General features: G+C 49.1%; 1 protein-coding gene across 1 annotated transcript; it reads left to right on the plus strand.

The window, feature by feature from the left end:
* The first annotated feature begins 547 nt into the window (after positions 1-547).
* On the plus strand, positions 548-3,248 carry RPP25 (ribonuclease P/MRP subunit p25). The gene has a single exon (XM_078684629.1). The coding sequence runs from the start codon at positions 2,072-2,074 to the stop codon at positions 2,912-2,914; it is 843 nt and encodes a 280-aa protein (XP_078540755.1). The 5' UTR covers positions 548-2,071; the 3' UTR covers positions 2,915-3,248.
* The last annotated feature ends 13,177 nt before the right edge of the window (positions 3,249-16,425 follow it).

Raw genomic sequence — 16,425 nt, forward strand, 5'->3', positions numbered from 1 at the left:
ATAGATGTGTGGATTGGCTAATTGCAGAGGAGAGCTGAGGGCTGCTGAAGTTGCTCAGGGAGGGGAGCGGGGAAGGGTGATCGCTGCAGTGGGAGCCCAGCAGAGCGAGCAGGGAGGCTGTGCGAAGTGCTGAGGTGGCAGCAGCCGGCAGCTGGGGACTGCAGCTCCGGCATTGCAGCCGAGCCCCCGTGCCGCTGGGAGACACTCACTGCGGCTCCTCTGAGGGACCTCAACCCGGAGGGCATCGAGAGAGAGGGGCGAGGGGAGCACAGCGCTCACTGCCGGCCAGGGCGCTCCTGGCGTGTGAAGAGCCGACCCTCACTTCCGGCACTCTTGGGGTGAGCGGTGCCAACCCCTCGCAACGGGACGGGGGCACTCCAGCTGTGCGCGCAAATATCCCTTCACTGCTGCCCCGGGTCACTCACTGCTGACGTGAGAGGAGCTTACTACTCACTGCCGGCCAGGGGCACGCACTGCTCGCACCACTCACTGCTGTCCCGAGGCACTCACTGCTGACGTGAGAGGAGTCCACTGCCGGCCCGGGCACTCACTGCCGGCCCGGGGCACTCACTGCCGGCAAGGGGCACTCACTGCCGGCATGGGGCACTCCTGGCGCGAGAGGAGTCCACCACTCACCGTCGTCCCGAGGACCTCCAGGTGTGAGCGGTGCCAACCTCTCTCTCATGCTGGTACCCATGTCCAAGCCTTCACCCAAGCCGGGTACCAACCGCATCCTCGGCTGTGAGAACGAAATGACCGGCCGGGGCCGTCGCGAACTCTGTTCTCACACTGGGAGTGACTGGCTACAGAGCACCGTGCCTTCTGGCCGCACACAGGACTCCACGGAATTCACATAGCGGCGTCTTCTATCTACAGAGTGGAAGAGACGGACTACACCTGAAGGTGGTCACAGCCTGGGAGAGACTGACTTCACACGAAGGTGTCTTCCATCCACAGACTGCGGGAGAGACTGACGTCACACGAAGGAGCCCTCTACTTACAGACTCGAAGTGACAGAATTCGCCTCGTCGTGACGTTTATCCGCGGATTGAAAGTAACAGAGTTTCCCCACCCATCCGTCCACAGACTGGAAGAGACAGAACTCACCCAGCCTCGTCTTCTCTCCAAACAAGGAGAATGACACACTTCACCTTAGAGCAATAGTGTGTCAGCTGTCTATGCCGAGGATCACACATCGGAAATGACAGGCCTCGCCCCCAGAGGTCCTTTATTAAAATACTGAAGCGGTCGACTTTTCCCAATCACGTCCTGTGCATGCACAACATGGGAGTGACGACTCCACGCTCTTGTGCCCTCTCACCACAGATTGGGAGTGAGTGCTGCCCTATCATCCATTCAAGCTGCATTCCTGGAGTGACGTGTCCGCTAATCCTGTCCTTCTGCACAGACTGATAAATGACCCACCCCTGTTGTCCATCCTCTGGTGAAGCGACAGACATTAAGTGAATCGCGTCCTTGATTCACAGACTGAGCGCAGCCAGCTTCACCCAATCATGTCTTCTTTCAACTGACCGCAAGACATCATGTGTTTTTAAGACAGCGCGGGATTGAATTCACTCCATTGTAGTCACTGTCAACAGACTGGAAGTGACCCATTTCACTCAACCGTGACTTCTGCCTGTAGACTGCTGCAGTATTGACTTTACCCATTCGTGCTGTCCTGGTTCGCCAGACTGGCACAGTATTGACTTTACGCACTCGTGATGTCCTCTGTCTGCAAACGGGCACAGTATTGACTTTACGCACTCGTGATGTCCTCTGTTTGCAAACGGGCACAGTATTGACTTTAGGTTCTTGTGCTGCCCCGTGTCCGCAGATTGGAACAGTATTGACTTTACCCAGACTGGAAATGGCAAACTGCACCCACCCGTGCCCCTTTCCAGCACACTTCGCTCAGGCCTTTCTCTCTCATTCTAAAAATGCCCGATTTGACCCAAACTGTGCTGAATGTGGACTTAACCCAGCTATGCTGTCCTCTCCTTGCAGACTAGTAGAGTACTGACTCGGTCGTACTTCCGTGGCTCGGTACTGACCCCATCACACCGCCACCATGTATTTTCCGGAGAGCCCTCTACCCCAGCGAGGCTATTCCGTCATCACCACGGTCGGACGGGAGACCCACCCTCCCCATTGCTTAGTGTCGGGCCCGCCCTGCCCGTCCTCCGCGCCTGGGGTGCAGAGTCAAGGCGCTACAGCAGCTGAGGGGCCCAAGGCTGCGCCACAGACCACCGCCCCTCCCATCCCGTCCGGCATGGAAAACTTCAGGAAAGTCAAGACTTCGGAGCGGGTGGGGCCCCCGCCCTTCCCGGGCCTGCCCGCGGGGGCGCCAGAGATGAAGGTGAAAGAGGGCAGCAAGATCCGTAACCTGATGGGCTTCTCGGTGGCACGGATGGGCGCCGAGGGCACGCGGCAGATCGTCTTCAGCGGCTGCGGGAGAGCAGTCACCAAGGTGGTGACCTGCGTGGAGATCCTGAAGAGGAGGCTGCCGGGCCTCCAGCAGGCCACCAGGGTGCACTACAGGGCCCTGGAGGAGGTCTGGGAGAAGGACGACCCCCGGAGGCCCGGGCACGTGGAGAGGCTGGTGGTTCACAAGAACGTGCCCGCCATCTCCATCCTGCTGTCCAAGGACCCCTGGGCTCCCCGGGAGGAGGGGCGCCCGCCTCTGGAGGGCAGGAAGGGCGTCTGGGGGGATCTGGACTTCCAGCAAGTGGCCAGCACCCCTCCGGTGACGGAGAAGAGGCCCCTGGAGTGCCCAAGCCAGGCCGGGATGAACAAGATGGTGAAGGTTGAGGCGCCCCCAATGGCCCACATCCGCATAGACTATATGCTGAGCTGCTACTCTCAAGCGGCCGCTCACCTTAGCGGAAATGCCCAGTGTTTGTATAGCGCTTAAAACTGTTTATAGGCACTTTCGGTGCTGACAGGTAAGGGAACTGGCAAAGCCGCATGAACTCATTAGCCCAGAAGCACACAGTTAGTTGCTCAAGTGGAGAAGCTGGGATTAGAACTCATATTGCCCACACCGGACACCCCCTTTCCTTTACCCTGCCTCTGTCTGTTCACTTCAAACTGTTTCTTATTTATCCTGCAAAACTTCTGCTCTACCCTCGCTTCAGTGACCTCTCCCCAGCCCTCTCCTTCCATATCGCTCCAATGTACCCTAGATATGGCCTGACTGTTCACATACACTTCTCTGTAATGAAAACTTGCCAACTTGTGAGCAATAAACACAGACCTGAGGCCTGGGTCTGCACAGTATCGTGTGTCTGTGTGTCTGTATGTCGTGTGCATGGTATGCAATTCTGCTTCGGCAAAAGCCTTTTGTGATTTAACCCCTGCTGACCCGTGGACAAGAAGAGCCCCCACCTCCCTTCAGACTGCCGCTGCACACTGCACGGCGGTGACACAGCTGTGCACTGGGCTGGGGTACGCTGCACGCCGGTGACACATTTCGGGATGGCAATTCTCTGACACTGGTCGACGCTGGCAGAACGCTGGGTGACATTGCACGGAGGCACACTGCATGGCTGTTACACTGTACAGGCGTGACACTGTGCTCCTAGCCCGCCTCGCAACTCGCTGTGGACCGCTCCCTGGCACTGCACAGTGGTGACACTGTGCTTCTGCTCCGCTTTACACTCACTGTGGACCGCTTCCTGGCACTGCACAAGCGTGACACTGTGCTCCTGCCCCGCCTCAGATTCACTGTGGACCGCTTCCTGGCACTGCACAGTGGTGACACTGTGCTCCTGCCCCGCCTCACACTCACTGTGGACCGCTTCTTGGCATTGCACAGTGGTGACACTGTGCTTCTGCTCCGCTTTACACTCACTGTGGACCGCTTCCTGGCACTGCACAAGCGTGACACTGTGCTCCTGCCCCGCCTCAGATTCACTGTGGACCGCTTCCTGGCACTGCACAGTGGTGACACTGTGCTCCTGCCCCGCCTCACACTCACTGTGGACCGCTTCTTGGCACTGCACAGTGGTGACACTGTGCTCCTGCTTCGCCTCACACTCACTGTGGACCGCTTCTTGGCACTGCACAGTGGTGACACTGTGCTCCTGCTACGCCTCACACTCACTGTGGACCGCTTCTTGACACTGCACAGTGGTGACACTGTGCTCCTGCTTCGCCTCACACTCACTGTGGACCGCTTCTTGGCACTGCACAGTGGTGACACTGTGCTCCTGCTTCGCCTCACACTCACTGTGGACCGCTTCTTGACACTGCACAGTGGTGACACTGTGCTCCTGCCCCGCCTCACACTCACTGTGGACCGCTTCTTGACACTGCACAGTGGTGACACTGTGCTCCTGCTTCGCCTCACACTCACTGTGGACCGCTTCTTGGCACTGCACAGTGGTGACACTGTGCTCCTGCTTCGCCTCACACTCACTGTGGACCGCTTCTTGACACTGCACAGTGGTGACACTGTGCTCCTGCCCCGCCTCACACTCACTGTGGACTGCTTCCACTCACCCCACTCACCTACGCCTTACACAGAACCACCTCTCCTTCAGAAAAGAACTTAAAACCTGGCTATTCGATAAATTATGAACCCCCTCCCCAAGCACCTTGAGACCCTCCGGGTGAGTAGTGCGCTATATAAATTCCTGAACTTGAACTTGAACTTCTTGGCACTGCACAGTGGTGACACTGTGCTCCTGCCTCGCCTCACACTCACTGTGGACCGCTTCTTGGCACTGCACAGTGGTGACACTGCACGCCAATTACTCGTTTCAGTGGTGAGAGAGCACATTTGACCACATTGCACGGGGTAACTGCACGACAACGACACTGCACTGGGGAGACGCAGCGTAGAAGACATTCTGCATAGGTGTGACACGACCCTGGTGGTACACTGCACGGCGTTGACAGGACGGGGTGTCTCACTGCACGGCACTGACAGACGGCGGGTGACATTGCGCGGGGGTGACACTGCACGAGTGTGACACTGCACTGTCCTGCCCCACCCACTGCGGGGTGAGACTGCACACTGGTTACATTACACGGCGGTGACAGCATAGTGAACGGCATAGCCTGGGGATAAGTAACAGCACAGCGCTGGCAGTGTACTGGGGTGACTGTTCCGTGGTGACACAGGACTGAGGGACACTGCACGGCGGTGACAGTGCAGGCCCGGCTCCAGGAATTTTTATTTGGGTGGGCCAAGGACGCATTTGGGTGGGCCACTGCGGACTCGATTTGTCGCATATATGTCTAGGCAGGCCTGCTTCAGGGCCCTCCTTTACCTCTTCTTAGTCTTTCAAAGCCCAGTAAAACTCACTCTTTTCCAAATCTCTTTTTAATGTTATCACTCACAAAAAGTGTTTTTTCTATGTAATGTTCCTTTGATGGGAAGAGGAGGTCTCTGAGGTGGGAGTACCAGGCAAGTGACACTTCTCGGGCTCCCTCTGTGCGAGCCTTCAGGGAGAATCCCTCTTCATTACTACCTCCACCTGACCACGGACTCTTCAACGCACTCCCTTACAGGCTTGATTAGCCACTATTCCTCTACAGTGCACCTTATCTCACAGATGACCTTGGGCCCCGCCCCATGTCAGGCACCATCTCCCGGTAAAAACTTTAGTAAAATCACCTTCATACTTACCTGTTGTGAAAAAAAAAATCACCTTCATACTTAAAACATTGAATAGAACAATAAATATAATTAGCACGCACTTTAAAGTATGTTCCACAGTGGCCCTTATGACGCGACTGCTAATTAAATAAACAAAAACAGAAAGGCCATGACAGCGCTGATGCAAACGTCTTTTTTGGCGCTGCACCAAAAACCTCTTCATAAATACCTTTACTACCACCTTCCAACAGTGTACCTCATCTATCCATGCCCCCCCCCCCTATTGACCTCTTCCTCGGATTCCCTCACTGCCACACGCCACAAGTGCCCCTCATCTCCCCATAGCCCCTCCCATTTATGACCTCCTCCTCGGATTCCCTCACTGCCGCCCTCCCCCAGTGCCCCTCGTCTCTCTGTAGCCCCTACCCCTCATGACCTCCTCATCAGACTCCCTCAATACCACCATCCACCGGTGCCCCTCATCTCCCCATAGCCCCTCCCCCTCATGACCTCCTCCTCAGACTCCTTCACTGCCACCCTCCACCAGCGCCCCTCATCTCTCTGTAGCCCATCCCCCTCATGACCTCCTCCTCAGACTCCCTCACTACCACCCTCCACCAGTGCCCCTCATCTCTCCCTAGCTTCCCCCTCCACCCCATGACCTCTTCCTCTGATTCCCTCACTGTCATCCTCCAACAGTGCCCCTCATCGCTCCATAGCCCCTCCCACTACCTCTTCCTCGGATTCCCTCACTGGCACCCTCCACCAGCGCCCCTCATGTTTACATATCCCCTCTCTCATATGCATTTAATTTGTTGTATAACGCTGCTCATATCAATGTAGTGTGTGTCAGTACTTTACACCACGCACACACTTACAGAGACAATGAATCATGCAAGTATGTAAATCAGTCTACAGTGAATGTCACATAAGCCAATGAGGATTACAAGGTGTAGGTATCATAGGTCATCCATTCTGGTGGGTAGTATATTTTAAGAGGGTTTGGTCTGGGGAAACACAACCTTAGGATTTAAAGAGTATTCCATGGGGGTCAGCTTTACTGATAAAAATGTATATCTGCCCAAACATACTCATTTTAGCAACATTAGAATAATGAAAAGACTAGGGAAGTTCTAACTATATCACAAAACAAAAAAGCGAAGTTCTAATTATACCATTCATGTTTGTTTGCAGCTCTTTGGTGGCAGTTCATTGTTCACTGCCTTTTGTTAGGATTGTAACTTCTGAAGTAACACAAGGATCTCTGTGACAAAGGCAGTAACCCACTGAGCTATCCACATAAAACACAGTGTGTCTGCATTAAAAAAAAATACTAACAGAAAAACGATTGCTCTAAAGCAGGATCATTAATTACCAACTTTATCTGGGCATTTTGTATTGTTTTATTGTTGACCAGCATCGGCTAGGATGAAATGATAAAAACTGTTTAAATGAAGCACATACAAAGTATGTGTCCTGCTGGGCCTGTGCAGATTTTAAAAAGAATTTTTTTTGTAACACATTCTCTTACCTCCTCCATTAGTCATACTTTGTGTCACAGCCTTATGTGATAAGCAGCTGCAGGGGTCAGGGGGTGACTAGGAATAAACAGACCACTTTTCCCCTGCGCTGCATAGAAAAAGAAATATCAACGCAGCAGGACAGCGGACAAAGGTTACCGTTGTCAAAGAAAGGATTTGTCCCCTTTCACCATGCAGAGATGAAGGGGTAAAAAAACTAAACAAAGCCTCCTTAACATGTAAATGGTCTTTTAAAGACCTGTTAAGTACTTTGGTGCGGCTGCGATAATCTTAAACTGTCTGTGTGTGTGTGCGCCCGGGAAGCTGTCTCCCCGGGCTGACACACACGACCTGTGTGTTGCACGCCTGCCTTCAAGCCCTCACTGCGAGGGCCAAGGATCCTGTTTGGGTGGGCCAGGCTCATCTTTGGGTGGGCCGGGCCCACCCGGCCCACTAGGGTGACCAACTGTCATGGGTGCAAATTCAGGACGGTGAGTGTAAAAATTCAGGACAAAGGGTCAAAATTCAGGACAAAAATTCAGGACAGGGGGTCAAAATTCAGGACAAATCTTCGGGACAAAAGGTAGGTTTTACAGACACACCAGAGGAGGTTGCGCAATAGTATATAAGTAATCCCATTTATATCCAAACATATTCATCCTTTTGCAAACCTATCCATTGTGTATCCTTTCAGCCATCATTTCACTCATCCATCCCTCCACCTTTTCACCCTATCCATCCGTACACTAATCCATTCACTCTTCCATTCAGCGATTTACCCTTTCACCCGTCCAGCTATCCTTTCACTTACTCATCCATCCAGTCACTCATCCTTTCACCCATTCACCTTTTCAGTCATCAATCCATCCTCCCTTTCTCTCTCCATCGACCCTTTCACTTAGTCATCCTTCCTTCCATCCATCCACCCACTTATCCATCTACTCATCCACTTGTGAATCCATCCATTGACCCTATCACTCATCCATCGCTTCACTCATCCATCCACCCATTCACTCACCGATCATCCACCCTTTCACTCATCCATCCATCCTTTGGCCCATTATCCATCTATCCATCTATTCACCTTTTCAAACATTCATTCACCAATCCACCCATCCATCCATCGCTTCACTTACTCACTCGCCAACCTTTTCATAGTAATTATGAGCTGAGCCTTCATCGGCAGAGTTCCAGACAGAAGATGCCCATCAAGGAAGGCACGATTCATGCATGATGCAGTGCTAGGACTTGAGGCGACTGTGATATGGTGTTGTTTCCTGGGCTTTAAGCGGGATGAAAAAAAGGGGGGCGTCTCTCAAAAGGGGGTGTTTGATGTAATTAAGGGCGGGGCTTAAAACAACTAAGCTAAAAATCTGTGCTTAGCATAGTGTGCCACCGGACTGGTATTTTGCCTCCAATATCATTGTATCCAGATATATAACACAAGTAACGTTACACCTACAACAAGCCAGAAGTATTGGCTTTGTCAGTGGTTGTTAGATGCATAAAATAAAAATGCAGCAATCATGGCTTTTGTTCAATATAATCTTGAAACTGCACTTTGCTACAATGATGAGACTGAAAGAACTCTAGCTCGGGCCTCTTCTTTTCAACTTTTTTCAGCAGCTTCTTTGAATGAACTGGATTCTGCAGCAGCCTGTGCGTGTTTGCACATTCCTTTCATCGAACAAAATGCGCTGCCCTAGACGAGGCAGGAGGAGGCCCACCGCATGGGGTAACACTTCAGACTCGCCCATTGTCATTCTGTATGTGGCAATCATCAGCCCCATACAGAGTGACAATGGGCGGGTGGGGCTGCTCTAGTGCTCCGAGGAGGAGTGCGAGGCGCCAGCATCAAGGGGCTCGAGGCTTCTCACAGGGAGCAGCGCTGCTCCCTGTGATGGCCAAAATTACGGACAAACGGCGTCCGTTAAAAGGATCCTCACGGACAACGGACGTGAGGTCCAATTTACGGACTGTCCGTGAAATTTACGGACGGTTGGTCACCCTACGGCCCACCCGCTAGAACCGGGCCTGTGACAGTGCGAAGGCGCCGTACTGCGGTGACACAGCACGGTGCCAACGGAACGGGCCCTGACATTGTACGGGGTCACGCGCTGCATGCTGTTTATACTGCACGGGTGTGACACCTAGGACTTTGGCACTTCACGGGTGTGACACGTTGGACTTTGGCACTTCACGGGTGTGACACGTTGGACTTTGGCACTTCACGGGGTGACACCGCACGCGGTGGGGGCCGTGGGATGTCACTGCCGTCCTAGGACTTCCAAGTTACGTTTACGGAGTTTCCCTACAAAAACCCCGGAGTCTGAAAGTCACTGCACAGTGCACAGCGTCACCGGGTGGCAGGCCGGGCACGTGCCTTGGCATGGGCACTCAATGCCCGCTCCGTTCCCCAGTGTTCAAGAGGCGCCAATGATTCTCTTGCACGAACCATCCCCGGAGCAGGCTGGGCCGGGGCCGCGTCCGTATCAGCGCGGTGCCTGTATATCAATGATCTCACAGCCACGGACGGGGAGCCGGCGAGGCTCTCATCGGGGAATGTCCTGAGAATGGCGGAGCTCCAGCCGGGGCTGTGGGGAGATGTTCTCTCAGCAGGAGTTGTTCACATGCAGATGTCCACACGTGGATGAGATTGTGTTCCGAGAGAAAGGTCTTCCTCGACGGGCACTTCACATAGCATGAACGTCTTCAAGGCAGGGGTGTGCCTATGCAGACACGGGCGCTGGGTCTGTGGGATATTTTCTTCTATGGAAGGACCTCATGCAGTGATTATTCCCAATCCTATGCAGACATGCACACTAGGTGTGTGGGATATGTTCTATGGAACGTGCTCACGGGAGGGATATTCCTTTTTTTTTTATTAGCAACACAGGGAGCATGAATATATAATCATAAAACAAAAATGAAGGAAGAAGAAAAACAATAGAAAAATCAGATCATGAATAGGATTGACTTACATCATTACTAACTGCTAATCGAAACCAATCAGATCAAATACGAGTAACGTTGCAGGGGGACTACATAATTCACAATTTATCTACTATGTGCAAATCAAGTATTTATGCCTTTCAACTAATGCAATACCCCCAAATCTTATCAAATTTGGCTAAGGACTTATTGCCCCTGATCCTGGCCAAAGCAAGTTCCATACAGTGTATCTCGTTAAGCAATGCCCACCATTCCATGATGTGTGGGGAATCAGGAGAAATCCAAGCACGGGCAATTATAAGTTTCGCGCACGATAACATGATTGTAATCAAGGCCCTTTGTGGGATGTTCATATCATTTACATCAAGCAGAACTAGCGCAGGATCTAAGGAAAGTGTACATCCTAACTTCAGTTTCATTACATTCTCAACAGACCTCCAAAATTCTGAAATCCTAGGGCAAGTATACAGCATGTGCACCAAGTCTGCTGCAGCTAACGAGCACTTGGGGCATTTAGATCGATCACTATAGTTGCTGTTCGTAGCCCATTTGGAAATTCTCTCGGGAGTATAATAGAGCATACATGTTGTTTTAAGCTGTTGCAATCTTAAACTTGAAGAGAGGACTGCTTTGTTGATATTACGCAGAGAGGTGTTAATCATTGCCGAAGTAATATTGCTCCCCAGCATCCTACTCCATTTCTCCACCAGAATACTACAATCATTTCTCTATATGTATTAAAACAAATATAGCAGCAACTTATCAGGGACTTATTTTTTGAGTGTACAGGCAATCCCAAATATTAGAATCAAGGACATTCTGAAGCTTCGTTTTTCAAATCAAAAAATCGTGTACTTGCATATACTTATACCTCATAGAGTCCGAGACATTGTGAAGTGTTTTAAGAGTTTCAAAGCTCAGGAGCCCTTGTGCGCCATACAAATCCCCGAGTACTTTAATTCCATGCTCCCGCCAAATATTAGTTGATCCATCGCTAAATATTCCCGGTAAACCCGGGTTTCCCCATAATACCAATCTTGGGTGAAAAAAAGTCACATTACAAAAAGCCTGTATGTTAGGCCAAATTTTAACCAAATCTCTTGCAGTCTTGAATCGTACTCTTTTGAAGTAGTTAGGGTCATTGATCCTCCACAAAATCAAATTAGCGTCCGTATCCAACATAAAAGTAAGAAAGTAAGGTCGGTTGTCTGCACCATCCGAGTTAATTAAGTGTCTCAGGCGCCCTACCAACGTAGCCCAAAAATATAATTTAAAAGGGAGGGATATTCCTATACAACACAAAAAAACACAAACAGATGATGGACGGAATGATGAACATTGTCAAACATTCACCTCAGTACAGAGATACAGAGAGCTGGGCATATTCATATTTTTTTTTGCTCCCCATGCCATAGCAGTTTAAACCCAGCCATATGCAAATCAGCCTTGAACCTTCGCCTCATGGGAACAGTCCAGCCCAAACTCCCAAGTCAGGTCTTCCCTGGACCGGAAACAAGCATCCTGGGACCGGTTTCGGGGTAACAGCCCTCATCAGCCAGGCTAGCTTGAATCCAATGGCATAGTGAGCACCGGTCCCACTTCTGGGCATGCCCTTCCCACTTGGGGGTGACTATTACAACACAAAAATATACAGACATGCGCACTGGGTCTGTGGGATACGTTCAATGGATAATTCTTATTCAGGGGTTATTACTATACAGAAATACGCTCTGGGTCTTTGGGATATGTTCTATGGGAAGTTCTTATTCAGGGGCTATTCCTAATACAGACATGCGCTCTCCGTCTATGAAATATGTTCTTTGGGAAGTTCTTATTCTGGGGCTATTCCTATACAGACATGCGCACTGCGTCTGTGAAATATGTTCTTTGGGAAGTTCTTATTCTGGGGCTATTCCTATACAGACATGCGCACTGTGTCTGTAAAATATGTTCTATGGGAAGTTCTTATTCAGGGGTTATTCCTATACAAACATGCGCACTGCGTCTATGAAATATGTTTTATGGGAAGTTCTTATTCAGGGGCTATTCCTATACAAACATGCGCACTGCGTCTGTGAAATATGTTCTAAGTGAAGTTCTTATTCAGGGGTTATTTCTTTACAGTTATGGCGACTGCGTCAGTGGGATAAGTTTTATGGGAAGTTTCCATACAGGGGTTATTTCTATACAGACATGCAGACTGCGTCCGTGGGATATGTTCTAGGGAAAGTTCTCATGCCAGGGATTCTTGTTCAGACATGCACACTGGATCTGCGGGATATATCATTATGAGGGCGTTCAGTGGCAGCAAGGGTTGCTCCCCTGAAGATTTCATACCAAGGCCTTGCAGAGATGGTCGTATCAGGTAATGTTTTTGTGATGTGTTCACTGGGGCTGTGGATGGCGTTCCCATAAAAGGGGTTCCTTCAGTGCAGATGCGCATACTGGGGCCTGCAACCGAGCTGTGTTCTTACACATGTGGTTTTCTGCCATAGCTACAAAGACACCATGGCTGAAAGAGATGGATTTAGCAGGGGTTCGCTTCTGGACACTGGGATGATAGGTCATTTTCATGTAGCAGGGATTAGTCCTACTCCTGGGATTAATCTCATGCACTCTGAGCCTGAGGGGAGATGACGCTGGAGCAATGTTTACACCATAAAGATGTGCTCAGTGTGGCTGTTAGAGAGGTGCATTGTGGGACAGGCAGTGTGTTTTCTTCATAGTTTAAGGTTTTCACTATAGTTGTGCTCTGGGGACATTACTACTTCATAGCTGGAAGAAGTGCACTTTGGTGATGTAGGAAATATTCTTATCTGGTACAGTTACCAGCAATACACATATATCCATTTGTTTAACCCCTCCCCTGCTGGTGACGGAACCGCTCCGTCATCAGACACGGCCGCGCTGTGCTGATGACGGAGCGGTTCCGTCACGGTCCGCACGGAGCGCCTGCGCGGCAGCGATTCCGCGCCTGCGCTGAGCGTTCCATTGAGCGGGCGGGACCGTGACGGAACCGCTCCGTCATGAGCACAGCGCAACCGTGTCTCGTGACGGAGCGGCTCCGTCACAAGCGCCGGAGCGCCGCGCAGCCCCCCCACTCCCTTAGCGCTGCGGCGGAATTGCCGCCGCAGCGAAGGGGTTAAGTCAAAGCCTACCAGACAGCACAGCTGGCTGGTTTTTTTTAACAACATCTTGGTGACATTCGGAAAGATACCCTTGGAATGCATTCTGCCCGTTGCTTAGCATTGGCTTTGTGGTTTGTAACTAGGGATCCCAGTTTTCAGTTTTTACTGATTTTTACATATAAATATAGGCAGAAATCTATTTCTTTGACTGTCTGTATTTATTTTTAAATACAGAAAAATACGGAAAATAGGCCTTCTTTGGATATTTTTTCTACTAACAATCCTGAGTGCCAGAGCAGTAGGTTTACAGATTGAAAAGTAGGGGAGATGCAAAAAGACAGTAGATTTCTTATTTAAGCTTAATTAAGTGCAGATCTACAGTTATTGATGATATTCTACAATACAAGTGTTTTCAGATAACGCTATTGCACTGTATACTGCTGAATCTTTTGGACATTGGAATGAGAACATGCATTTATCAGTTAAATATATGTGGAAAAATAACCATTGCAGCTTCATTTATACAGAAAATACAAAATAAAAGTGGATAAATACAGAAAAAATTAGCAAAGACTGAAATGTCGAAAAAATGAATACCATAAAACAGGGAGCCCTATTTGTAACTCACATTTTCTGGCTCCCTATTGGCTGGCTTCATCAATTTGTCCCTCCAGAGAAGCAAAGTCTTTTCACACTACTTCACCGTGTAGTCTCCCACGGGTGCGCCTTTCTGTAAACAGGACTGCAAACCTTGTTTTCATCTTGTCACATTTGCTATGCATTAAGAGACAAAGGTCAAATGTCAGGCTGAATTCTGAGGAAGCTTGGTGTTTACTTTTCTTTCTCTGAGTTTTTTCTAGCACACATCATTTAAATTAACTATTTTGGAATATATCAGAATCAGGAAAGCAAAAATGAAGAACATTTTTTGTTAATTCTGAAGTGTGTTGGCAACAATACTTTAACAAGGTCAAAACAAATCAATACACTAGTTGATGCAATTTCCATACATTATAGTTTGTCCGCTGCATAGTTTTATTAGTAAAATTGTACGTCAATGCAATTGTAATGGTCATTTCAATATAAAATGTGTTGTCTGTAATGGCAGTGTGCTACCACACCATGCATAATTCATTCCACACCACTCCACACCACTCTGCACCACTCTACACCAATCCACTCTACTCTACACCACGCCGCTGTACTTTACTCCACTCTGCACCACTCCACACCACTGCACTCTGTCACTTCACTCTACTCTGTACCATTCTATTCTACACCACTCCACTCTGCTCCACTCCAATCTACGCTAATGCACTCTACTCTGTGCCACTCCACTCTATGCCCTTGCACACTTTGGCAATCCACTGTTTGGCACTCAAATATACTCTGCACCACTGCACTCTATGCCAATGCCATCTACACCACTTTACTCTATGCCACTCTACTCTACCCTGCACCACTTCATTTCACGCCACTTCACGCTACTCTGCAACAATCTACTCTAAACCAATCCACTCTATGCCACTACACTTTATGCCACTGCACCACTGTAGTATGTACCCCTGCTCTCTAGGCTACTGCACTCTATGCTGTTGCACGCTATGCCACTGCACTCTGCGGCTCTATACTTTACTCTGCACCACTCTACACCATTCTGCTCAGTACCACTGTACACCACTGCACTCTATGCCACTCTACTCTACTCTGCACCTCTGTACACTTCACCACTCTACTCTACACCACTCCACTCTTCACCACTGCATTCTATACCACTGCACACTACACTACTGCTCTCGACTAAGTAACACTCTTACCTGTGCCAGTGAATTCTACAATGCTGCATTGTATGCTGCTGAATTCTATACTGCTGCACTTTACACCACTGCACTCTACTTCTCTATAATCTGCAACACTTTATACCAATACACTCTATGCCAGTCCACTCTATTCTACACCACGCCACTGTACGCCACTCTACATGACTCCACTTTATGCCACTCCAATAAACAACACCTTCTGCCACTCTTGTCTACAACACTCTAGTCCACTCTTTGCCATTACACTCTAAGACACTCCATGCAATTTTCCTCGACACCACTAACTTTTAGCAATGCTGAATAGCCGCCACACTAGTGTACAACATGGCTAAAACACATTGTCAAAGCCAATAGCTCTTGATAGGCAAAACCGATTAGCTTTGCCAATGCTTATATTTCTACTGAATGCATGTCTGACTCTTTAGAGTGTTCTGTTTAGTTGGTAATGATCACATTTGATATGAGGCTTTTTACGTTAAACAGCATACAGTTAAAAAAAGAATTTCTTAAAACTAACATGATAAACATGCCCCCTTGCAAACAAGTGCCTGGAAATCACAGAGGGAGATAAAAACGCAAAGAACAGAAATAAAAACTGATCTTATTTATGTAAAAATTGCCTCAACATGGCTTTTATATGTTTACTCTTTTTTTGTGTTTATAGCGCCATTTTCCTCCCAGTGCCTTAATCTATAAGGTGCATTCTGATTTTTGTTAGGCTCGAGTTTGAAACTGCAGATGTCAGTGATTTGACTGCTGCTTAGGACACGCTGTCAAGTCACATCTCCTTTTGCTGCTAAGCAATCCTTCTATTGCAGAGGTCCTGCTATAGTGGACACCTGTAAATCATCTTATAGGGCACATCTGGGAGTCATGCTATAGTACACATCTGTAAATCATACTATAGTGCACATCTGTAAACCATGCTAAAGTGCACATCTGTAAATCATGCTATAGTGGACATCTGTAAATCATGCTACATTGCACATCTGTGAATCATGCTATAGTGGACACCTGTAAATTACCCTATAGTGCACATCTGGGAGTCATGCTATAGTGCACATCTGTAAATCATACGATAGTGCACATCTGTAAATCATGCTATAGTATACATCTGGGAGTCATGCTATAGTGCGCATCTATAAATAATACTATAGTGCACATCTGTAAATCATGCTACAGTGCACATCTGGGAGTCATTCTGTAGTGGACACCTGTAAATCTTGCTATAGTGTACATTCGTGTGTGTTTGGTGTACCGATTCTATTGTATTCAAACCAATGTTTTATTTTTCTGGGGGAAATTAAGAAAATGCCTAAAACGTGCATGCAATTCACAAACCTAGCGAAGCAGCGAAAATCCAGTGGCAGGAGTGTGTTCCGCCCTTGCCTGTCAGCGTC

Source organism: Lissotriton helveticus, chromosome 3_2 (genome assembly GCF_964261635.1).
Source record: "Lissotriton helveticus chromosome 3_2, aLisHel1.1, whole genome shotgun sequence".
NCBI lineage: Eukaryota > Metazoa > Chordata > Amphibia > Caudata > Salamandridae > Lissotriton > Lissotriton helveticus.